The sequence below is a fragment of the Microtus pennsylvanicus genome, chromosome 5, assembly GCF_037038515.1.
Source record: "Microtus pennsylvanicus isolate mMicPen1 chromosome 5, mMicPen1.hap1, whole genome shotgun sequence".
In the NCBI taxonomy this organism is placed as follows: Eukaryota; Metazoa; Chordata; class Mammalia; order Rodentia; family Cricetidae; genus Microtus; species Microtus pennsylvanicus.
In genome coordinates, this window is record NC_134583.1 from 45,227,771 (window position 1) to 45,253,022 (window position 25,252).

The 25,252-nt window shown below is 37.8% G+C and overlaps 1 protein-coding gene across 1 annotated transcript; it reads right to left on the reverse strand.

Annotated features, from left to right (window-relative positions):
• Positions 1–9,013: 9,013 nt before the first annotated feature.
• LOC142850833 (olfactory receptor 51I2-like) lies at positions 9,014–10,872 on the reverse strand. The gene has a single exon (XM_075974736.1). It carries the CDS (start codon positions 10,870–10,872, stop codon positions 9,928–9,930), a length of 945 nt encoding a protein of 314 aa, XP_075830851.1. The 3' UTR covers positions 9,014–9,927.
• Between the last annotated feature and the right edge of the window lie 14,380 nt (positions 10,873–25,252).

Below are 25,252 nucleotides of genomic sequence, written 5' to 3' on the forward strand. Positions count from 1 at the left end.
CTATCCTAGAGCAGTACTGACGAATATCTTGCATATCATCCTAGAACTTTCATCTGGCGATGGATGGAGATAGAGACAGAGACCCACACTGGAGCACTGGACTGAGCTCCCAAGGTCCCAATGAGGAGCAGAAGGAGGGAGAACATAAGCAAAGAAGTCGGGACCACGAGGGGTGCACCCACCCACTGAGACAGTGGAGCTGATCTACTGGGAGCTCACCAAGGCCAGCTGCACTGTTACCAAAAAAGCATGGGATAAAACTGGACTCTCTGAACATGGCGAACAATGAGGGCTGATGAGACGCCAAGGACAATGGCACGCAGTTTTGATCCTACGCAATCTGCTGGCTTGGTGGGAGCCTAGCCAGTTTGGATGTTCACCTTCCTAGATATGGACGGAGGGGGGAGGACCTAGGACTTACCACAGGGCAGGGAACCCTGACTGCTCTTTGGACTGGAGAGGGAGGGGGAGAGGAGTGGGGGGAAGGGGAGAGGGGTGGGAGGAGGGGGAGAAGAGTGGGAGGAGGGGGAGGGAAATGGGAGGCTGAGAGGAGGTGGAAATTTGTTTTTTTTTCTTTATTCTCCTTTTATCAATAAAAAAAATTAAAAAAAATGTGATCCCTTTTCTCATTAATTCTTAGTGGATAGTTATTTTTCCATCTGTCAGCATTCAAAACATCCAGGGTCTCTTTAATTTTCCAAGATGAGTATTTTTTTTTTGCAAAGACAAGAGCAGAACCCTGACCCAACCTTTACGAGGTTTCCTTATCATCTGTATGGTTGTCATCACTGTGGATGAGCTGTCATTTCTCTTTTCCAAGAGGTTTCTCCTTTTCAAACTGAATCTTTATTAATTTTGATGGTATCCATAGTTTTTCTTCTCTTGTGGAAACAAGAGAAAAATCCTTTCCCCAACGTAGCACATCTCTTGGCTTCCATTTTGAAGTCAACACATCCTTGAAATAAACTGATTGATTTAATTCCAAAGACTTTTCTATGGCTCAATGTCTCTCTACTGCTGTTGTTGTTCCTTTCTCATTAGCATTAAGAAAATTCAAGGTTAATAAAGCATTATGCAATCTATTACTGGGGGCATTTACCACCCCTTTCTGTTTGTTTAACATATCCTTTATAGTTTAAATTGATCTTTCTATAACTGCCTGACCTGTAGGATTGTGTGGTATACCTGTAATATACTTAATATTATAATAAGCAAAAAACTGTTTCATTTTCCTAGAGATGTATGCTGGACCATTATCTGTCTTTATTTGTGCGGATATACCCATGATGGCCATAACTTCTAATAAATGTGTAATTACTGAATAACCCTTTTCTGAGCTTAAAGCAGTTATGCATTGAAAACCTGAATAAGTGTCGATGGTTTGGTGTACATATTTTAATTTTCCAAATTCTGCAAAGTGGAACACATCCATCTGCCAGATTTCTTTCCTTGGAGTACCCTTTGGGTTACTCCCTGCAGGTAGCAGTGTTTGGTTATAGAAAGAGCAAGTAGAGCATCTCTTTATAATCTCCTTAGCTTGTTGCCATGTAATAGAAAACTCTTTCTTTAAATCTTTGCTATTGACATGATGTTTTTATGAAATTATGAGGCCTGCAACACACTTCCATTCAATAATTGATCAATTTCTGTATTACCTTGTGCTTCAGGACCTGTCAGACCCATATGGGATCGGATGTGTGTTATGTATATCAGCCTATTTCTGATTATGTGCTGCACCTGGATAAATAATGAAGTCAATTCTGTATGATCTAGTATAAATTCAGTGGTTTCAATATGCAAGATAACTCTTTCTGCATATTGTGAATCAGTAACTATATTAAGAGGTTCTTTAAAATCCCTTAGTACCATGAGAATATGATATAATTCTGCCTTCTGTACAGAATTATAAGGGCTTTGTTCCACCTTACTTAATTCTTCTGATTTGTATCCTGCCTTCCCTGATTTATTTGCATCAGTATAATAGGTATGGGCTCCAGTAATTGGAGGATCACATGCAATTTGGGGAAGAATCCAAGAAGTTCTCTTTATATGGTTAAGTCTATCACTCTTGGGATAATTGCTATTAATTTCTCCCAAAAAATTAGCACAAGCCCTTTGCCAGGTTCATTGTCTTCCCATAACTTTTTTATTTCATTAGTAGTGAAAGGCACTATAATCTCTGTTTGATCTATACCTGCTAATTGACAAAGTCTCAATTTACCTTTTATAATTAATTCAGAGACTTTTTCCACGTAAGTTTTTTTTTTAATTTTTACTTGGTTTATGTGGTAAAGGATCCATTCTAAGATAATATCATTTGCCTGCATTGAAATCCTGTAGGAGAAATTCTGGAAGGTAATATGACTAGAATACAATTAAGATTTGGATTCACCCTATCCACATGTGCCTCCTGTAATTTCTCCTCAACAATTATCAATTCCTTTTCTGCTTCAGCTGTTAATTCTCTGGGACTATTCAAATCTTTATCACCATCTAAAGTTTTGTTTAAATGAATTATTAGATCAGGTATTATCCCAACAGCCAGTGGTAGACTGGAAAGGTCTCCTAACAATCTTTGAACATCATTAAGAGTCCTCAACTAGTCTCTCCTAATTTGTGCCTTTTGTGTCCTAATTTTCTGCAAACCTATTTTATAACCTAAGTAATTGACAGAATTTCCTCTCTGTAGTTTTTCAGGAGCAATTTGTAATCTCTGTTTTGGTAAAACTTTCTTTTCTTCTGCAAACATTCTTTCTCAAGTATTCATGTTTGAATCAGATAGCAAAATGCCATCCATGTAATGGTAAATTATAGACTTAGGAAATTGCTTACATATTATTTCCAATGGCCGACTTACAAAGTATTGGCACAATGTGGAGCTATTGAGGATTCCTTGTGGGAGCATAGTCCATTAATATCTCCTAGGAGGCCAAGAATTATTATATACATAATGTGAAAATTTTTCTCTATCCTTTTTTTAGTAAAGGTATAGTGAAAAAACAATCTTTTGAATCAATTACTATAAGAGGCCATCCTTTTGGTAATAGAGAAGGCAGAGGAATTCCAGGTTGTAGAGGGCCCATAGGTTGAATTATTTTATTGACAGCTATTATATTTGTCTCCATTCTCCATTTACCAGATTTCTTTTTTACAACAAATACAGAAGAATTCCAAGGGCTGGTTGGCTCTTCAATATGGTGAACATCTAGTTGCTCTTGTGCTAGCTGTTCTAAAGCCTGCAACTTTTCTTCAGCTAGAGGCCACTGTTTAACCCATATAGGCTTCTCAGTTAACCATTTTAAAGGTAGGACTGTTGGTATCTCTAAAGGCTTGTTAGTTGCTTTATGTTCTTGTACAGCCTGAACAGCTGGTGACCTTTGTGTATAGTACCTTATAATATCCTTCCCAGAATTATGAGTTCCTGGGACTGTTGGAATATTAATCTGGGTATTCCATTGCTATAGCAAGTCACGACCCCATAAATTTACTGAAATATTAGCCACATATGGCCTCAGCTTCCCCCTTTGACCTTCTAGTCCAATACAATCAACCCATCTCGTGCTTTGTTTAACTTGAGATATCGTTGCAATTCCTAGTAATTGAACATCTGCCTCTTGAAGAGGCCAATTTGGATGCCAAGATTCTGGAGTAATGATACTCACATCTGCACCTGTGTTTATCAAACCAACAATTATAATGCCATTAATATGCACTCTTAGCTTTGTTCTTTGATCGTTTCTAGAAGTCTGCCAGAATATACATTTTTTATTTCCTTTTGGAATTTTTGACTTATCCATATTTATGCCACCATCAAGAAAAGTATGGTCTCTTACAGAAGGCTGGATTTTTTAATTTTCCCGTTGAGACATGTTACTGGAAATGACTCCACAGTTACTGGAAATGACTGGGTAACTTTTGGCTTGGAGAACTGTGAGAAGCCCCTTAAGGAGTTTCCTCATGGTACTAGGTTGCCTTGGCTGTCTTTTGTTGATATGCACTCATTGGTCCAATGTTGGCCTTTGCCACACCTTCTACATATACCTGAAGGCTGATTCCTCCTATTTCTGCCATTCCCAGAGGAGATATTATTCCTAGGAGTTTCTTGTATACAATTTTTTCTCAGATGTCCTATTTTACCACAATTAAAACATTTGGCATTTTGATGTCTCCTCATTCCTTTGGAAATTGCTTCTCCTACCCAAGATTCAGTATTATAGTCAAATGTCTAAATGTTCATTGTATGCAGGATCCATTCATCCATAGTTGCTGATCTAACCTTTAAAGGGCCATGTATCTTTTTATATTCTAAGTTTATCTTTTCAAATGCCAGAGATTCAATAAGTACTCGTCTAGCATTTAGGTCTGTTATTCCTATTTGTACAGCCTTATTTAATCTTTGAAAAAGTCAGTAAATGGTTCTTTCTAGCCTTGTTTAACCCTGGTATATGATTCAATTTGTTTTCCTATTCTTGAATACTGTCCCAAGCATTTAAGGCTGCTTTGTGTCATAGGAGCAAAATTTTTCTTCATTGTAAAGAGCTTGAACATGTGGGGCCTTCACCAAGAGTTTGATCTTGGGAAGTCTCAAGGTCTTTTGCTTTTTCCTGATGTTCCACAATCTTGGCCTTTTCTCTGAAACAAATTTTAAACATTAATTGATGTCCATTTTCCAGGACTGCTGTAACTAACTGGAAAACAATCATGTGGTGTTGCTTTGATACTAGAAGCCCATGTTTTTATCATCTCCTTAACAAATGTGGAATGTAAGCCATAAGTTACAACAGCTTGCTTAATTTCTTTGAGATCATTCATTCCTATATGTATCCATCTACCTTCTTTGGATCCTTTAGGGCCTTTAGAACCTGATGCCTTGTCAGAGTAGATTACAGAATAGGAAGCAAAATCCCTGGGTAAGTCATCTCTGACAGCTACTGGTGATATTGAATCCTGTCCTTGTGCCTTCTTTCCCTGTTCATCAGCTCCAATAATTTCATCAATTATTTCAAATCTTTTCATTATTGTCTTTTGTAAAACCTGAATCTCCTGGCCTGTTTATATTTCTAGTGATTTCATTGGGGCACCTAGCCTCTGGTCCTCGTTTTGCATATGTGATTCCAAGGTCTGAAGTTTCTCCTTTAAAAATAACATCTCATCCTTGGACGTTACTTGAATAGTGTGCAGGTTGCCATTCTGGAGAAACAGTCTACTGCTAACTTATCATTACTTTTAAACAAATTTTGATTATCAAATTCAACAGTATGAGTTCTTTCAGATAACTTCTTAATATCCTTAGATATGGATTCAATTTTGTCTATCAGATTAATGTTATCCTTTTTAATAGTATTCATTTTTTCAGGCATCTTTTGATTTTGATGGTATTAATCCTGTCAACTAGCTGTTCATTTTTAGTCTGTAATGATTGTATTATTCCTTAAACTCTCATATTCTTTCTTAATGATAGGATATGGAGAAGAAAACTGAATCCCAATACCCAATAAATTGAATTACCACCATAGCCATATAAGCCTTACAAAGTACAATCCATAGTATTATCAAAAAAATTACTAAAAGTTTCAATATTAATGTAATCTGACATATTAATTTACTTATTAGCTGTCCATGGCCCAGACAGTCTCCCAACCCTGCCCACTTGGCTTGCTTTTACCTTTTGTTTAATTCCCCCTACAGCGGAGTTCACTGCGAGTGGCAACTTGGAAATTTCCCAAGCGCATGGTTATTTATTTAGGGGTAGACTCACAAATCAGAACCCTGTACTTGAATGGAGATCAGAAAACGAATCCCACAACCAGAACAGAGAGACTGGAAAAGAGAGCAGACACAGGCTCTACATTGGCATATATAGTATAAGAGGCCATGCCCCAGTGAGTGGGTAACCACTAGCTGTCAGACTTACTACAGCAAGACCCCAGGTAAATTTCAACATTTTATTTGATCATAACTTAAGGAAATCACACCTGATACCAAAAAAAGGTGTTCTAAGCCATGGTAAAAGCCACTAGTGCACACTGCTGGTCACACACAACACATGAATACAAACTGTGTTATCAAAAACACTAGTCCTTCTAAGAAAGTGCTGAAAAAATTGTCCTACAATCTTCACAGATGCTATGGAATACCTGTTAAAGAGATAGTAAAGGCGCAAGAGATTTGTAGGAGTAAAGCATTATGAGAACTTCAATTTCTGTGCTCATTCTACCCCTTGATTGAGAAAAAAGTCTTTCCCCCATAAACTTCATTTTCCTCCCATAAATAGGTAATGACACCTCCCATAAATAGGTAATGACAGAAGAAATACATACAAGCATTCAAATTACTGGCTGCCATGTGGTATTCAGTGAGGTTACCTATTATGTTAACATTCTTAACATTAAGTCCTGATAGTACAATGATAGAGAAAGAGACTCCTGACAATGTTCATTTGAAAGTCCCTTTAAGAGACACATGGACAGGGACATCTGTACAATAGAAGATTCACACTTGAAACAAATTAAGAGTCGTGTGTGTGTGTGTGTGTGGTTTCTGTAGATAGAATCCAGGATATACGTATGCTAGGCAAGCACTCTACCACTGGAAGCATCCAAAGTTTCTTACTTAATATTTCATGCCTTTTTTCATTCTTAGTATAAAACAGTAATTAACTCATTTTGGCCATACATAAACACAGCTAATGCATAACCTCTCACTCTAATCTCTCTCTCACAGTTTACCCAATAGTCAAGCTGTCTTATCTTAATGAATTCCATACCACCTTTCCCCCAAGAAGTAATATGCATGCATAATTATTATGAGGTTTGTGTATGAGTTGGCTTTGATAACTCATTTAAACTTCACATCCTAGTCACAATCCTAGGATAATGATTGTGCGCTGTGAAGATTTGTTGCATATATTGGTTGAATAAAAAGCTGATTGGCCAGTAGCCAGGCAAGGAGTATAGGAGGGATAACCAGACTAGAAGAATTCTGGGAAGAGGAAAGGCAGAGACACAGTCACCAGACAGATGTAGAGGAAGCAAGATGAGAATACCTTACTTGGAGAAGGTACTAAATCACATGGCTAAATGTGTATAAAAATTATGTGTGAATTTAAGTTGTAGAGGTATTTAGTAATAAGCCTGAACAATAGGCCAAACAGTTTATAATTAAGATAAGCCTCTATGTGTTTATTTGGGACTGAATGGTTGTGGGAAAGGGCAAAACAGAACCATCTATTAATATATACATATATATGCATATATATATTGCATTTAATAAAAATCAAGGCACAAAAATTGATAACATTACTGGGATATGGTGATATCTTGTTTGTACAAATAAAGATTGTCTGAAGATCAGATGGTGAAGCTAGCCACTAGCTAACAGACAGTCAGGAAGTGATATCGATAGGCAGAGAGAGGAATTGATAAAGAGGGGGGAGCCAGGAACTCAGTCTATTTTTGGCCTGGAAGCTTGGAGGTAAAGTAACAGTTGTTTGACTCCATCTCTCTGATCTCTCAGCATTTTCCCCAATATCTGACTCCGGGCTTTAATTTTTAAGACCTTTAAGAATTCATGCTACACTGGGGACTGAAGAGATGGCTCCATGGTTAAAAGAACAAGTTGTTCTTCCATAGGACTAAAGTTTGGCTTCCAGCCTCCACATAATGTAGCCCACAATCACCTCTGCAGCGTTTCCAGGGGAATAAATGCCCTTTTCTGGCTTCCTCTGCAGGCACCTGCACACACTTGACACACACACACACAGATACACATACATATACATAAGTAAAAATAAAATAAGCATTTAAAAAATAGTTTTACCATAGTAATGTAAATGAAGGAATTAGCATTGAAATCTAGACACTGAATCGTGATTCCAAATGGTCACCTTCAAGTTCAGAGGGCAAGAAACAAAGACTCCATCCTTTATTTGCTTCAGCAATCCTTCCTGGGAAAGTGGCGACCAACAGGATTCCCGTGCTCCAGAGGCTGGCCCACACCCATGTACATATAAGCATGCCATACCCATACAAATATAAGCAGCACTAATTGAATTTACTGAGTTAACCAAAAGAAGAAAATATGAAGCTGGAAAGAGAACATGTTGAGGAGGGTGTGGGGAGACTTAGAAGAGAGAAGTGTGTGGGGGGGGTGATGTAATCATATTTCATTGTACACAAACATGAAATACCCAATGATAAAGGAAAATATAGTGTAAAAGAATCACGGGGCTGGAAAGATAGCTATGTGATTAAAATCACTTGCTTCTCAAGCATGAAGACCTGAGTTTCCATGGCAACATCAATGAAATATTAACAACTTAGCTACCCAAGCAAGACCAATGTGGATGAGGGAAATCTCATAGGGTCCCAACCCTAGACAAAAATCTTTAAGCAACTAATGACATAAGAGACAACGAATCTATCCTCTTCATAAATGAAGCCCCTGATTTATATCCAACCCCAAGTGGTCAGTCCTATATACATGTACACATGAGCAGCACTGACATACTCAACAAGTTGTATTTATATATTTATTAGGACATATACTAAACAATACTAATTTTTAAAAGACCATGATTATGAGGCATGGAGAAACATGAAAGCAATTATAGGGAGGAGTTAATAATGTAAATCAAGTACAAAAATATGAAACTTTAAAAATAAATTTAAAAATAATGGAGGCAAATTTCCAAGAGCTAACATTGAACAAGACTACAGTATTTTAATTTCCAAAAACCCAGGCATACATAGCGTCATGAAACCCTGTAATCCTGGCACAGCAGTGGAATAGTTGTGCAAAGAGGAGAGTTGAGAGGCTTACTGGCTACCAGCCAACCTCCAGATACAGTGAGAGAACCCTTCTCAAAGAGAAAGGCAAAGTGGCATGCCCATTGTCCTCTTCTGATCATTCCACAAGCACACAGGCAAGTACACCCACATATGAACAACGAGAGAGAGAGAGAGAGAGAGAGAGAGAGAGAGAGAGAGAGAGAGAGAGAGAGAGAATTCTACGGTAACCTTGAAAGTATTTCCACATAGGTAATATATAGGACATTTAAGTTTATTTGGCATTTGATTCTCTGGAGGATGATCTAATCTACAAATTTATTAAGGGGCAATGCTGCACTATTTGATTTCTTTTCCATATACTCTAATTCTTTTAGTTATTTAGACAACTTTGTAAAATAATTTATTTTATGTAATTTCATAAATCTAATCCTTAAATGGTGGACTTTCTTCTTCTGTCATCAAATGTACCCCCAATGTCTTGCAATTGCATAAACTTTGACACAACAAATAATTCTACATATTCCATGTTTTTTGCTATACATAAATGTTATTAATTCTATGCATACTTATATACAACTTAAATTATAATATAAAATTTAGCTAAATTTCAACATCACCAACATATCTTTTAACAAAATTTACAAAGAAGTTTATTTACCTCATTTAAAAGGCCAAATGGACACCATGTACTATGTAAAATAGATATTTCTGTGCATAGTTATTGGGTAGGTGGTTCAGAAGGTGAAAGAGATTTTTAACTCATGTCACTTGGCTATAATCTTTGGTAGAAAAATCTAATCACCGTTGCAATAATGTTTCCGTATTAGAGAGAAATCAAGGGTTATGTAGGACTTCTAATAAAGAAAATGAGGATATATTGTGATGCAATGAGAAACTAATTATAAGAATATATTTTTATTTAAAAGAAGAAATAGAAGCCTATGTTTTTGCTAAATAATGAATGACCTGTGTTACCATTGGAACGACTGTGGTTTAAATCCTAAGTACTATCTATCTGTCTTCCAATATCTGATAACAGGAATCATGGTGATGAGTCAGGAGATCAAATGGTCTTCAAAACACAAGCTGGTGGAGTTAAGGTAAACATCCTCTAAACATTAACATTACAACATTCTTCTCAAAACTTGGTTCCCAGGAGGATTTTGGAAAGCTTTCTACGAATCTCCTTGGTTTTGATGGAATAGATGACAGGGTTAAGCATTGGAGGAACAAAGAGATAGATAAGTGACAGGAGTGTGTGTACATAATGTGGCACATGCCTCCCATAACGAGCAAACATAGACACACCTACCTTAGGCACATAGAATATTAGCACAGCACACAGGTGTGACACACATGTGTTCAGGGTCTTCAACCTTTCTTCATGGGAGGCAATAGCCAGTACAGACCGAAGTATGAGCACATAAGAGAGGAGAATGAGAGCAGAATCAAGTCCAAAGGTAGAGATTACAATGGACAGACCAAATATGTTATTAATAGAGGTGTCACCACAGGGCAGGCGAATCAGATCTGGATGAAGGCAGTAGGCATGGGAGAGCACATTAGCCTTGCAGAAGGGCAACCTCTTCAAGAGGAAAGGTAGTGGGAAAATCATGAAACAACTTCGAAGAAAAGCACACATGCCCATCCACACCACCCGGGCATCAGTGAGCACTGTGGAGTAGCGCAGTGGGTTACAGATGGCTACATAACGATCAAAGCTCATGGCCAGCAGGATCCCAGACTCCATGAAAGAGAAGAGGTGGATAAAGAACATTTGAGACATACAAGCGTTAAAACTGATTTCTCTTAAGTGGAAGCAAAACACAGCCAGGACTGTGGGCAGTGTGGAGAAAGACACACCCAGGTCGTTGCCTGACAGCAGAGACAGGAAGTAGTACATGGGCTGGTGCAGACTCTGTTCTTCTTTGATGATGAAAAGTATCAGGGCATTGGCCACTATGGAGATGGTGTAGAGGATGCCCAGGAGCAGAAACAACCAATGCTGAGAGGTCTCCAGCCCTGGCAGTCCTGTCAAGATGAAGGGAGGCAACCCAGAGCTGTTGTGGGCTTCACCTGCCATCGTGGCACTCCCTTTTAGAGGCTTAGACTTCTGCCCTATAAAGAAGACAAATAGGCATTTCTTGCATGGCCTGAGGCCAATATTATTTTCTTTCTCATATGTATGTACTCGTCATTTAAAGAAATTTTCACTCTGATAGCACTCAAGTTTATTTCTCATCGAAAAACAAACCTTCTGGAAACTCTTTAATGTCCCACTGAATTTACCTGGAAATAGACATTTGCCCTTCTTCTTACCAGTGTCTATTACTTTTCCTTACTTTTGAGACTATGAACTCATCTCATTGATATACTGAAACTAGTCTTTTCTAGTACCAAGATAAAATTCTTGGTCTCAGTGACTTCAATTATTATGCCCTCTTTTGAGGCAAAACACTTACTCTTCAGACCACGATCTTTTCCTCTCTCTACATTTTAATGAAACTGAGCCTCTATTTATCTATCCATTTATCCAGATGGGGGATAAATGGTCAGAAAGATAGCTACACAAGCTAGATGTGGAGGCTCATACCTGGTCACTCAGAGACTGGGATTAGGAACCTGGAAGTCCTGGACATCATTGAGCTCATGGCAAGACCCTGTCTTTTAAAATATTCATTCATACTAATACTGTCCAGGTATTCATTAGCTGTGCTTACACTTTCTCATTCCCTTCCTATCTCTTTCTCATTTTTCTACCCATTCGGCTCATGACATAATTTTTCTCCCTGAACATTACTATTTACTGAAAGTAATTTCATATAAATTCTGAACAATTAACAGTTTGGAATCAACTTGTACTTAATTTCTGAAAGCTATAGAATTAATAGTCACTTATCTGAGTAATAACATTGCTTTCATGTGTGAGGTTCTGTCTTTAAACAACCTCACCATTACACCCAAAGCTGAGACTCAGTTCCAAACACTGCCTAGGCAACATCTTCTCCACTGCCTACTATGGAAAGCAAGCGACGCTAGATAAAACTACTGGCCCAAAGGGTTTCTTCCAGCACCTGTCTCTACCTCATTCCACTTGCGGCCCCCACCTCAGATCCATGGTACCACATCACTAGCCCATGACAACAGCCTCTTCAAACCTCTTGCATCTCTTAAATTCACCTCTGTTCTAAAAGAGGACACTTAGAAAAGTACATATGAAAGCATAATTTTCTGAGTTAAAACCTTAAATAGAATCTTATTATAAGACCAAATTTATATTCATTAGCCCCAAAATAAGACTTTCTGGTCAGTACTTGATATTTTAATCTTCAACATTTTCTTCTTTGTCACTCCAGGTACCCAGTCTGCCTGCTATCATTCAAAATTTGCATGTAGCTCCCCAGTACCCAGTACTGTATATAGATTCCACAACTGTATATAGACCCATTGTATATACCAATTACATAATAATTTACCACGCACATTCTAATCATCTTCCAAAGGAAACCGAACACAGAAAGAGAAGAATCATATGATTGTCCAAATACGAAAACTTCTTAATGTGAAAAATATATGAAAGAGGGAGAGAGATACAGAAAGAGGAACAGGAGGATTGGGCAAGAAAGAGGTTCAAGGAGAATGGATTGAAAAAAAAGCACAGGCAAACTCAATATATTTTACAAAGGATATTAACTGATAACAAAAAATTGAAGAAAAACTCATTTTACTGGTTTATGAGCAGAAGGTGCCATCTTTTATGATACATGGCTGATTATTATAAGCACCGCTATCTCCCTTCTTCCTCTTAGCCCTCTAGGCTTACATCTCCTTTATGAACACTACTTTGCTAATGTGGTTTGATGTATCCTAAATACTAGATTTCTCTTAGAAAATAATGGAGGTGGATATTGTATTCACAAAGTTGGCATTCATAATATAATCTCATTAGCTACACTTTCTGAGAAATATCTGAGGCAGAAAGCAGGTGATGTTTCTTAGATGAAGAGCAATAGATAGAAAAAAAGAAGGAGAAAGTATAATGAAAATAGTAAAGGGGAAAGAAGGGAGGGAAAAGAAAAAGAGGAGGCAAGAAAGGAGGGGGAGGAAACAAAAGGAGAGAAGAGGAGAGAAGACAAGAGGAGAGGGAGGCATACGTTTTCCTTCTTCAGTCTGCAATATTAGAGTTCTGGGATTTCTACACTAATAACAGAATCTTATGCCTTGATTTTGGAGCACCAATTGCTTCACTTTACGTACCTGAGAATCATAAGAACAGGCAGTGGAAAGAAAGGAAGAGCATCATTGGGGAACAAGCCCTGTACATATCCCCTGTTGCTTCTTTCAACTCTCTGTCCTGAGAATGGTATGATTGAATCTGGAAAGTCCCTTAGGTTATTATCAGCTCAGGTGCTCACGGACTTCTGGGAACAAAAGCAGCAGCCATACCTTCTGGACTTAGCATTGTGTTTCTCATGGGGTTGTGCCAGAGTGGAAATGATCAGAATTGGAAAAGAACTGTAAGAAGATTGTGTCTCATCCCCATTCCCAGAGACAGTAAAAACGACTCCTCAGATTTATATAGCTTGGAAGTGAGAAATTTTTTAAATCTGTCTGCAGTGTATTTTTTGGCCATTCACTATACATGTGTGTCAGCATGCGGCATGGATAAACACAAAAATACTGAGTACCATAACAAAACTCAGACCCTGAAGAAGGATGCTTAAAAGAAATCCCACACTAGCTTAGAATTGAGTAATAGATGGTTATTTATTTAGGGGTAGACTCACAAATCAGAATCCTCTGATTGAATGGAGATCAGGAATCAAAATTTGCGACCAGAAAAGAGAGGTCAGAAAAGAGGCTGGACACATGCTCTACATTGTCATGTATATATATATATATGAGGCCATGCCCCAGTGGGCGGGTAACCACATGCTGTAAGACTTCCTACAACATCTGCCCCTTTTGTTTAAATAAGAGAGTTCTAAGCCTAATACAAAATTATATACAACAAGAACAAATATATTCAATCATTTCCTAACTAGTTTAAGTCTTATATAATAAATAACTTGGCCAAATCATGAAAGGAAAGTAACTACAACTATCTGTTGTGCCCAGACTCCCACCCCCCTCCCCGAGAGGCCACCAGAAACAAGAAGATCGGATTGAAAAAGCACAGTTTATTGCTGCTAATTAGCGTAAATCAAACTGCATCCAGATACCCTCATATGCAGCAAGGTTGGAGGAGCTGAGCTCTTTCTGTGGGGTTAGTCTTTTTAAGGAAAAACTACAAGAAAGTCTTTCAGAGCAGTTTTGGCACAGGTGCAAGGTCTTTTGCTCTTTCCTATCCTGCTATTTTAGCTAGTTGCTTGTTCTTTGTTTCCAGGGCAAGGTCGCTTCTGCCATCTTTACTATCAGGTGGCCTTGTACTTGGAATTTCTCCAGGAGGGAGAAGGGAAGGCCACTCTCTTCCTGGGAACAAGCTGGTCTGGGTTTCTATTTTTAAAACATTTTGTTAGGAAATTTCTTTTTTCATCTATGAGAATAGAGGTGAGGGTCCCACACTATCTAGTCTTCAACCCCATCGAAGATCTGAGAAGGGAAATAATATTACTTAAGTAAGCAAGAAGTAAAATCAAGCAACTTCCAAAAATGTGAACAAATAACAGAGACAATTTGCTACCTGGGCAATCACCCAAAGTCTTATTTGCAATGTAGAAGCAACCAACTTTGGATAAGGTCTACAATAACTGACAGACCATTTTCAGAGACAAGAAATGTGGCCTGTCTTGACAAGATTTGACAGTCCTGTTTATCTTGTCAGTGGTTTGAGGCATGGGCATTTCTTTGTCTAAAAGTCAGCTCTAAATGGACATTCTCTCAGGAGTATATCTGTACTACCAGGAGCAATCTTGTCTCACTTCAACAGAACCCTAAGTTATTTAAATGCCAAATTCTACAGCTCTTTGAAGTGGTTGAAGATTACCAACCTATACAGAATATAATCTCTATGTATCTAAAGAACCTAATTAGTCTAAGACAGACATAGATGACTATTGATCTATAATCCTTAATACTTCATATTAGAATATTATACAATAAACAATTGTGCAACAAATGAGGACAATGACCTCAAAATGTAAACAATATATAAGTATCTTGATCAGAGGTGGAAATGTACATTGCAATATAATAAATATATATCAATTTATAAAAATGTTTTAAACAGAGGTAGAAGCATGCATGCATACAATATTCAATGGAATTTAACTTTGTATCAATAGACAAGAATCTATACCAATGTAATTGCCTATACATAATAACTCACAAGTATTCACTCTAGTACTCAATATTATTATTATTAGTGTGAGTAAGCTCATACCAATCTATTATCCCATCCAATTTCTCCTTTTTTTTCAAAGATATACCTGAGCCTATAAAACTTCCCCCATCCCCCAACTTTATACTAATTATAATCAACCCCTAAATGATGTCCCTAATGCTGAGGACAACAGATACAAACACATATTATTCAATAAAAGGTATGATAGAGACAAAAATAGATATGAAGAAAAGTAAAATTTTTCTAAATTCTTTTTTTTCTGTCCCATATTATATGGTTCTTGACATGAGACAGAAACTCTGAATTTTTCTTCTGACAGCATGCTTGGATTTAGAGAAGGACATAAGCATTGTCCAACTCCAAAACCACCTCTATAGATTCATATATATATATATGTGTGTGTGTGTGTGTGTGTGTATGTATGTATATATGTGTGTATATATATATATATATATAAATTTATGTGTATCAGTTACCTGATGTCAAAAATTGTGATCCAAGAGATGCCCTATCATATGACAAGAGCATTTGTTCAACCATGTTCATAGCAGTATTATTTGTAATAGCCAGAACCTGGAAACAACCTAGATGCCCCTCAATGGAAGAATGGATGAAGAAAGTGTAGAATATCTACACATTAGAGTACTACGCTGCGGTAAAAAACAATGACTTCTTGAATTTTGCATGCAAATGGATGGAAATAGAAAACACTATCCTGAGTGAGGTATCCCAGACCCAAAAAGAAGAACATGGGATGTACTCACTCATAATTGGTTTCTAGCCATAAATAGGGGTCACGGAGTCTACAATAGGCGAACCTAAAGAAGCTAAGTAAGAAGGTGAACCCAAGGAAAAACATATCGTTATCCTCTTGGATAAGGGAAGTAGACAAAATTGCCGGGGAGAAAAGTGGGATTTTGGGGGTGGGGTGGGATGGGGGTAAGGGGAGATGGGGAGAGAAAAGGTAGAAGGGAAGGAGGGGGGACTTGGGGAAACAGGAGGATCGGGATAAAGGAAGGTTGGATAGGGGAGCACGGAACCACAATTCTTAGTTAAGGGACCCACTTTAGGGTGGGCAGGAGAATTGACCCTAGAGGGGCTCCCAGGTGCCCAAGCTGAGGTCCCCAGTTAGTTCCTTGGGCAGCTGAGGATAGGGAACCTGAAATGACCCTATCCTAGAGCAGTACTGACGAATATCTTGCATATCATCCTAGAACTTTCATCTGGCGATGGATGGAGATAGAGACAGAGACCCACACTGGAGCACTGGACTGAGCTCCCAAGGTCCCAATGAGGAGCAGAAGGAGGGAGAACATAAGCAAAGAAGTCGGGACCACGAGGGGTGCACCCACCCACTGAGACAGTGCAGCTGATCTACTGGGAGCTCACCAAGGCCAGCTGGACTGTTACCAAAAAAGCATGGGATAAAACTGGACTCTCTGAACATGGCGAACAATGAGGGCTGATGAGACGCCAAGGACAATGGCACGCAGTTTTGATCCTACGCAATCTGCTGGCTTCGTGGGAGCCTAGCCAGTTTGGATGTTCACCTTCCTAGATATGGACGGAGGGGGGAGGACCTAGGACTTACCACAGGGCAGGGAACCCTGACTGCTCTTTGGACTGGAGAGGGAGGGGGAGAGGAGTGGGGGGAAGAGGAGAAGGGTGGGAGGAGGGGGAGAAGAGTGGGAGGAGGGGGAGGGAAATGGGAGGCTGGGAGGAGGTGGAAATTTGTTTTTTTTTCTTTATTCTCCTTTTATCAATAAAAAAAATTAAAAAAAATTGTGATCCCTTTTCTCATTAATTCTTAGTGGATAGTTATTTTTCCATCTGTCAGCATTCAAAACATCCAGGGTCTCTTTAATTTTCCAAGATGAGTATTTTTTTTTTGCAAAGACAAGAGCAGAACCCTGACCCAACCCTTACGAGGTTTCCTTATCATCTGTATGGTTGTCATCACTGTGGATGAGCTGTCATTTCTCTTTTCCAAGAGGTTTCTCCTTTTCAAACTGAATCTTTATTAATTTTGATGGTATCCATAGTTTTTCTTCTCTTGTGGAAACAAGAGAAAAATCCTTTCCCCAACGTAGCACATCTCTTGGCTTCCATTTTGAAGTCAACACATCCTTGAAATAAACTGATTGATTTAATTCCAAAGACTTTTCTATGGCCCAATGTCTCTCTACTGCTGTTGTTGTTCCTTTCTCATTAGCATTAAGAAAATTCAAGGTTAATAAAGCATTATGCAATCTATTACTGGGGGCATTTACCACCCCTTTCTGTTTGTTTAACATATCCTTTATAGTTTAAATTGATCTTTCTATAACTGCCTGACCTGTAGGATTGTGTGGTATACCTGTAATATACTTAATATTATAATAAGCAAAAAACTGTTTCATTTTCCTAGAGATGTATGCTGGACCATTATCTGTCTTTATTTGTGCAGATATACCCATGATGGCCATAACTTCTAATAAATGTGTAATTACTGAATAACCCTTTTCTGAGCTTAAAGCAGTTATGCATTGAAAACCTGAATAAGTGTCGATGGTTTGGTGTACATATTTTAATTTTCCAAATTCTGCAAAGTGGAACACATCCATCTACCAGATTTCTTTTCTTGGAGTACCCTTTGGGTTACTCCCTGCAGGTAGCAGTGTTTGGTTATAGAAAGAGCAAGTAGAGCATCTCTTTATAATCTCCTTAGCTTGTTGCCATATAATAGAAAACTCTTTCTTTAAATCTTTGCTATTGACATGATGTTTTTGTGAAATTATGAGGCCTGCAACACACTTCCATTCAATAATTGATCAATTTCTGTATTACCTTGTGCTTCAGGACCTGTCAGACCCATATGGGATCAGATGTGTGTTATGTATATCAGCCTATTTCTGATTATGTGCTGCACCTGGATAAATAATGAAGTCAATTCTGTATCATCTAGTATAAATTCAGTGGTTTCAATATGCAAGATAACTCTTTCTGCATATTGTGAATCAGTAACTATATTAAGAGGTTCTTTAAAATCCCTTAGTACCATGAGAATATGATATAATTATGCCTTCTGTACAGAATTATAAGGGCTTTGTTCCACCTTACTTAATTCTTCTGATTTGTATCCTGCCTTCCCTGATTTATTTGCATCAGTATAATAGGTATGGCCTCCAGTAATTGGAGGATCACATGCAATTTGGGGAAGAATCCAAGAAGTTCTCTTTATATGGTTAAGTCTATCACTCTTGGGATAATTGCTATTAATTTCTCCCAAAAAATTAGCACAAGCCCTTTGCCAGGTTCATTGTCTTCCCATAACTTTTTTATTTCATTAGTAGTGAAAGGCACTATAATCTCTGTTTGATCTATACCTGCTAATTGACAAAGTCTCAATTTACCTTTTATAATTAATTCAGAGACTTTTTCCACATAAGTTTTTTTTTTAATTTTTACTTGGTTTATGTGGTAAAGGATCCATTCTAAGATAATATCATTTGCCTGTATTGAAATCCTGTAGGAGAAATTCTGGAAGGTAATATGACTAGAATACAATTAAGATTTGGATTCACCCTATCCACATGTGCCTCCTGTAATTTCTCCTCAACAATTATCAATTCCTTTTCTGCTTCAGCTGTTAATTCTCTGGAACTATTCAAATCTTTAACACATCTAAAGTTTTGTTTAAATGAATTATTAGATCAGGTATTATCCCAACAGCCAGTGGTAGACTGGAAAGGTCTCCTAACAATCTTTGAACATCATTAAGAGTCCTCAACTAGTCTCTCCTAATTTGTGCCTTTTGTGTCCTAATTTTCTGCAAACCTATTTTATAACCTAAGTAATTGACAGAATTTCCTCTCTGTAGTTTTTCAGGAGCAATTTGTAATCTCTGTTTTGGTAAAACTTTCTTTTCTCCTGCAAACATTCTTTCTCAAGTATTCATGTTTGAATCAGATAGCAAAATGCCATCCATGTAATGGTAAATTATAGACTTAGGAAATTGCTTACATATTATTTCCAATGGCCGACTTACAAAGTATTGGCACAATGTGGAGCTATTGAGGATTCCTTGTGGGAGGATAGTCCATTAATATCTCCTAGGAGGCCAAGAATTATTATAAATATAATGTGAAAATTTTTCTCTATCCTTTTTTTAGTAAAGGTATAGTGAAAAAACAATCTTTTGAATCAATTACTATAAGAGGCCATCCTTTTGGTAATAGAGAAGGCAGAGGAATTCCAGGTTGTAGAGGGCCCATAGGTCGAATTATTTTATTGACAGCTATTATATTTGTCTCCATTCTCCATTTACCAGATTTCTTTTTTACAACAAATACAGAAGAATTCCAAGGGCTGGTTGGCTCTTCAATATGGTGAACATCTAGTTGCTCTTGTGCTAGCTGTTCTAAAGCCTGCAACTTTTCTTCAGCTAGAGGCCACTGTTTAACCCATATAGGCTTCTCAGTTAACCATTTTAAAGGTAGGACTGTTGGTATCTCTAAAGGCTTGATAGTTGCTTTATGTTCTTGTACAGCCTGAACAGCTGGTGACCTTTGTGTATAGTACCTTATAATATCCTTCCCAGAATTATGAGTTCCTGGGACTGTTGGAATATTAATCTGGGTATTCCATTGCTATAGCAAGTCACGACCCCATAAATTTACTGAAATATTAGCCACATATGGCCTCAGCTTCCCCCTTTGACCTTCTGGTCCAATACAATCAACCCATCTCGTGCTTTGTTTAACTTGAGATATCGTTGCAATTCCTAGTAATTGAACATCTGCCTCTTGAAGAGGCCAATTTGGATGCCAAGATTCTGGAGTAATGATACTCACATCTGCACCTGTGTCTATCAAACCAACAATTATAATGCCATTAATATGCACTCTTAGCTTTGTTCTTTGATCATTTCTAGAAGTCTGCCAGAATATACATTTTTTATTTCCTTTTGGAATTTTTGACTTATCCATATTTATGCCACCATCTAGAAAAGTATGGTCTCTTACAGAAGGCTGGATTTTTTAATTTTCCCGTTGAGACATGTTACTGGAAATGACTCCACAGTTACTGGAAATGACTGGGTAACTTTTGGCTTGGAGACCTGTGAGAAGCCCCTTAAGGAGTTTCCTCATGGTACTAGGTTGCCTTGGCTGTCTTTTGTTGATATGCACTCATTGGTCCAATGTTGGCCTTTGCCACACCTTCTACATATACCTGAAGGCTGATTCCTCCTATTTCTGCCATTCCCAGAGGAGATATTATTCCTAGGAATTTCTTGTATACAATTTTTTCTCAGATGTCCTATTTTACCACAATTAAAACATTTGGCATTTTGATGTCTCCTCATTCCTTTGGAAATTGCTTCTCCTACCCAAGATTCAGTATTATAGTCAAATGTCTAAATGTTCATTGTATGCAGGATCCATTCATCCATAGTTGCTGATCTAACCTTTAAAAGGCCATGTATCTTTTTATATTCTAAGTTTATCTTTTCAAATGCCAGAGATTCAATAAGTACTCATCTAGCATTTAGGTCTGTTATTCCTATTTGTACAGCCTTATTTAATCTTTGAAAAAGTCAGTAAATGGTTCTTTCTAGCCTTGTTTAACCCTGGTATATGATTCAATTTGTTTTCCTATTCTTGAATACTGTCCCAAGCATTTAAGGCTGCTTTGTGTCATAGGAGCAAAATTTTTCTTCATTGTAAAGAGCTTGAACATGTGGGGCCTTCACCAAGAATTTGATCTTGGGAAGTCTCAAGGTCTTTTGCTTTTTCCTGATGTTCCACAATCTTGGCCTTTTCTCTGAAACAAATTTTAAACATTAATTGATGTCCATTTTCCAGGACTGCTGTAACTAACTGGAAAACAATCATGTGGTGTTGCTTTGATACTAGAAGCCCATGTTTTTATCATCTCCTTAACAAATGTGGAATGTAAGCCATAAGTTACAACAGCTTGCTTAATTTCTTTTAGATCATTCATTCCTATATGTATCCATCTACCTTCTTTGGATCCTTTAGGGCCTTTAGAACCTGATGCCTTGTCAGAGTAGATTACAGAATAGGAAGCAAAATCCCTGGGTAAGTCATCTCTGACAGCTACTGGTGATATTGAATCCTGTCCTTGTGCCTTCTTTCCCTGTTCATCAGCTCCAATAATTTCATCAATTTCAAATCTTTTCATTATTGTCTTTTGTAAAACCTGAATCTCCTGGCCTGTTTATATTTCTAGTGATTTCATTGGGGCACCTAGCCTCTGGTCCTCATTTTGCATATGTGATTCTAAGGTCTGAAGTTTCTCCTTTAAAAATAACATCTCATCCTTGGACGTTACTTGAATAGTGTGCAGGTTGCCATTCTGGAGAAACAGTCTACTGCTAACTTATCATTACTTTTAAACAAATTTTGATTATCAAATTTAACAGTATGAGTTCTTTCAGATAACTTCTTAATATCCTTAGATATGGATTCAATTTTGTCTATCAGATTAATGTTATCCTTTTTAATAGTATTCATTTTTTCAGGCATCTTTTGATTTTGATGGTATTAATCCTGTCAACTAGCTGTTCATTTTTAGTCTGTAAAGATTGTATTATTCCTTAAACTCTCATATTCTTTCTTAATGATAGGATATGGAGAAGAAAACTGAATCCCAATACCCAATAAATTGAATTACCACCATAGCCATATAAGCCTTACAAAGTACAATCCATAGTATTATCAAAAAATTACTAAAAGTTTCAATATTAATGTAATCTGCCATATTAATTTACTTATTAGCTGTCCATGGCCCAGACAGTCTCCCAACCCTGCCCACTTGGCTTGCTTTTACCTTTTGTAGAATTCCCCCTACAGCGGAGTTCACTGCGAGTGGCAACTTGGAAATTTCCCAAGCGCATGGCTATTTAGGGGTAGACTCACAAATCAGAACCCTGTACTTGAATGGAGATCAGAAAACGAATCCCACAACCAGAACAGAGAGGCTGGAAAAGAGAGCAGACACAGGCTCTACATCGGCATATATAGTATAAGAGGCCATGCCCCAGTGAGTGGGTAACCACTAGCTGTCAGACTTACTACAGCAAGACCCCAGGTAAATTTCAACATTTTATTTGATCATAACTTAAGGAAATCACACCTGATACCAAAAAAAAAGGTGTTCTAAGCCATGGTAAAAGCCACTAGTGCACACTGCTGGTCACACACAACACATGAATACAAACTGTGTTATCAAAAACACTAGTCCTTCTAAGAAAGTGCTGAAAAAATTGTCCTACAATCTTCACAGATGCTATGGAATACCTGTTAAAGAGATAGTAAAGGTGCAAGAGATTTGTAGGAGTAAAGCATTATGAGAACTTCAATTTCTGTGCTCATTCTACCCCTTGATTGAGAAAAAAGTCTTTCCCCCATAAACTTCATTTTCCTCCCATAAATAGGTAATGACACCTCCCATAAATAGGTAATGACAGAAGAAATACATACAAGCATTCAAATTACTGGCTGCCATGTGGTATTCAGCGAGGTTACCTATTATGTTAACATTCTTAACATTAAGTCCTGATAGTACAATGATAGAGAAAGAGACTCCTGACAATGTTCATTTGAAAGTCCCTTTAAGAGACACATGGACAGGGACATCTGAACAATAGAAGATTCACACTTGAAACAAATTAAGAGTCGTGTGTGTGTGTGGGGGGGGGGGGGTTCTGTAGATAGAATCCAGGATATACGTATGCTAGGCAAGCACTCTACCACTGGAAGCATCCAAAGTTTCTTACTTAATATTTCATGCCTTCTTTCATTCTTAGTATAAAACAGTAATTAACTCATTTTGGCCATACATTAACACAGCTAATGCATAACCTCTCACTCTAATCTCTCTCTCACAGTTTACCCAATAGTCAAGCTGTCTTATCTTAATGAATTCCATACCACCTTTCCCCCAAGAAGTAATATGCATGCATAATTATTATGAGGTTTGTGTATGAGTTGGCTTTGATAACTCATTTAAACTTCACATCCTAGTCACAATCCTAGGATAATGATTGTGCACTGTGAAGATTTGTTGCATATATTGGTTGAATAAAAAGCTGATTGGCCAGTAGCCAGGCAAGGAGTATAGGAGGGATAACTAGACTAGAAGAATTCTGGGAAGAGGAAAGGCAGAGACACAGTCACCAGACAGATGTAGAGGAAGCAAGATGAGAATACCTTACTTGGAGAAGGTACTAAATCACATGGCTAAATGTGTATAAAAATTATGTGTGAATTTAAGTTGTAGAGGTATTTAGTAATAAGCCTGAACAATAGGCCAAACAGTTTATAATTAAGATAAGCCTCTATGTGTTTATTTGGGACTGAATGGTTGTGGGAAAGGGCAAAACAGAACCATCTATTAATATATACATATATATGCATATATATATATTGCATTTAATAAAAATCAAGGCACAAAAATTGATAACATTACTGGGATATGGTGATATCTTGTTTGTACAAATAAAGATTGTCTGAAGATCAGATGGTGAAGCTAGCCACTAGCTAACAGACAGTCAGGAAGTGATATCGATAGGCAGAGAGAGGAATTGATAAAGAGGGGGGAGCCAGGAACTCGGTCTATTTTTGGCCTGGAAGCTTGGAGGTAAAGTAACAGTTGTTTGACTCCTTCATCTCTCTGATCTCTCAGCATTTTCCCCAATATCTGACTCCGGGCTTTAATTTTTAAGACCTATAAGAATTCATGCTACACTGGGGACTGAAGAGATGGCTCCATGGTTAAAAGAACAAGTTGTTCTTCCATAGGACTAAAGTTTGGCTTCCAGCCTCCACATAATGTAGCCCACAATCACCTCTGCAGCGTTTCCAGGGGAATAAATGCCCTTTTCTGGCTTCCTCTGCAGGCACCTGCACACACTTGACACACACACACAGATACACATACATATACATAAGTAAAAATAAAATAAGCATTTAAAAAATAGTTTTACCATAGTAATGTAAATGAAGGAATTAGCATTGAAATCTAGACACTGAATCGTGATTCCAAATGTATCTTCTGTATTTACAACAAATACAGAAGAATTCCAAGGGCTGGTTGGCTCTTCAATATGGTGAACATCTAGTTGCTCTTGTGCTAGCTGTTCTAAAGCCTGCAACTTTTCTTCAGCTAGAGGCCACTGTTTAACCCATATAGGCTTCTCAGTTAACCATTTTAAAGGTAGGACTGTTGGTATCTCTAAAGGCTTGTTAGTTGCTTTATGTTCTTGTACAGCCTGAACAGCTGGTGACCTTTGTGTATAGTACCTTATAATATCCTTCCCAGAATTATGAGTTCCTGGGACTGTTGGAATATTAATCTGGGTATTCCATTGCTATAGCAAGTCACGACCCCATAAATTTAAAGTTCAAGTTCAGAGGGCAAGAGACAAAGACTCCATCCTTTATTTGCTTCAGCAATCCTTCCTGGGAAAGTGGCAACCAACAGGATTCCCGTGCTCCAGAGGCTGGCCCACACCCATGTACATATAAGCATGCCATACCCATACAAATATAAGCAGCACTAATTGAATTTACTGAGTTAACCAAAAGAAGAAAATATGAAGCTGGAAAGAGAACATGTTGAGGAGGGTGTGGGGAGACTTAGAAGAGAGAAGGGGGGGGGTGATGTAATCATATTTCATTGTACACAAACATGAAATACCCAATGATAAAGGAAAATATAGTGTAAAAGAATCACGGGGCTGGAAAGATAGCTATGTGATTAAAATCACTTGCTTCTCAAGCATGAAGACCTGAGTTTCCATGGCAACATCAATGAAATATTAACAACTTAGCTACCCAAGCAAGACCAATGTGGATGAGGGAAATCTCATAGGGTCCCAACCCTAGACAAAAATCTTTAAGCAACTAATGACATAAGAGACAACGAATCTATCCTCTTCATAAATGAAGCCCCTGATTTATATCCAACCCCAAGTGGTCAGTCCTATATACATGTACACATGAGCAGCACTGACATACTCAACAAGTTGTATTTATATATTTATTAGGACATATACTAAACAATACTAATTTTTAAAAGACCATGATTATGAGGCATGGAGAAACATGAAAGCAAT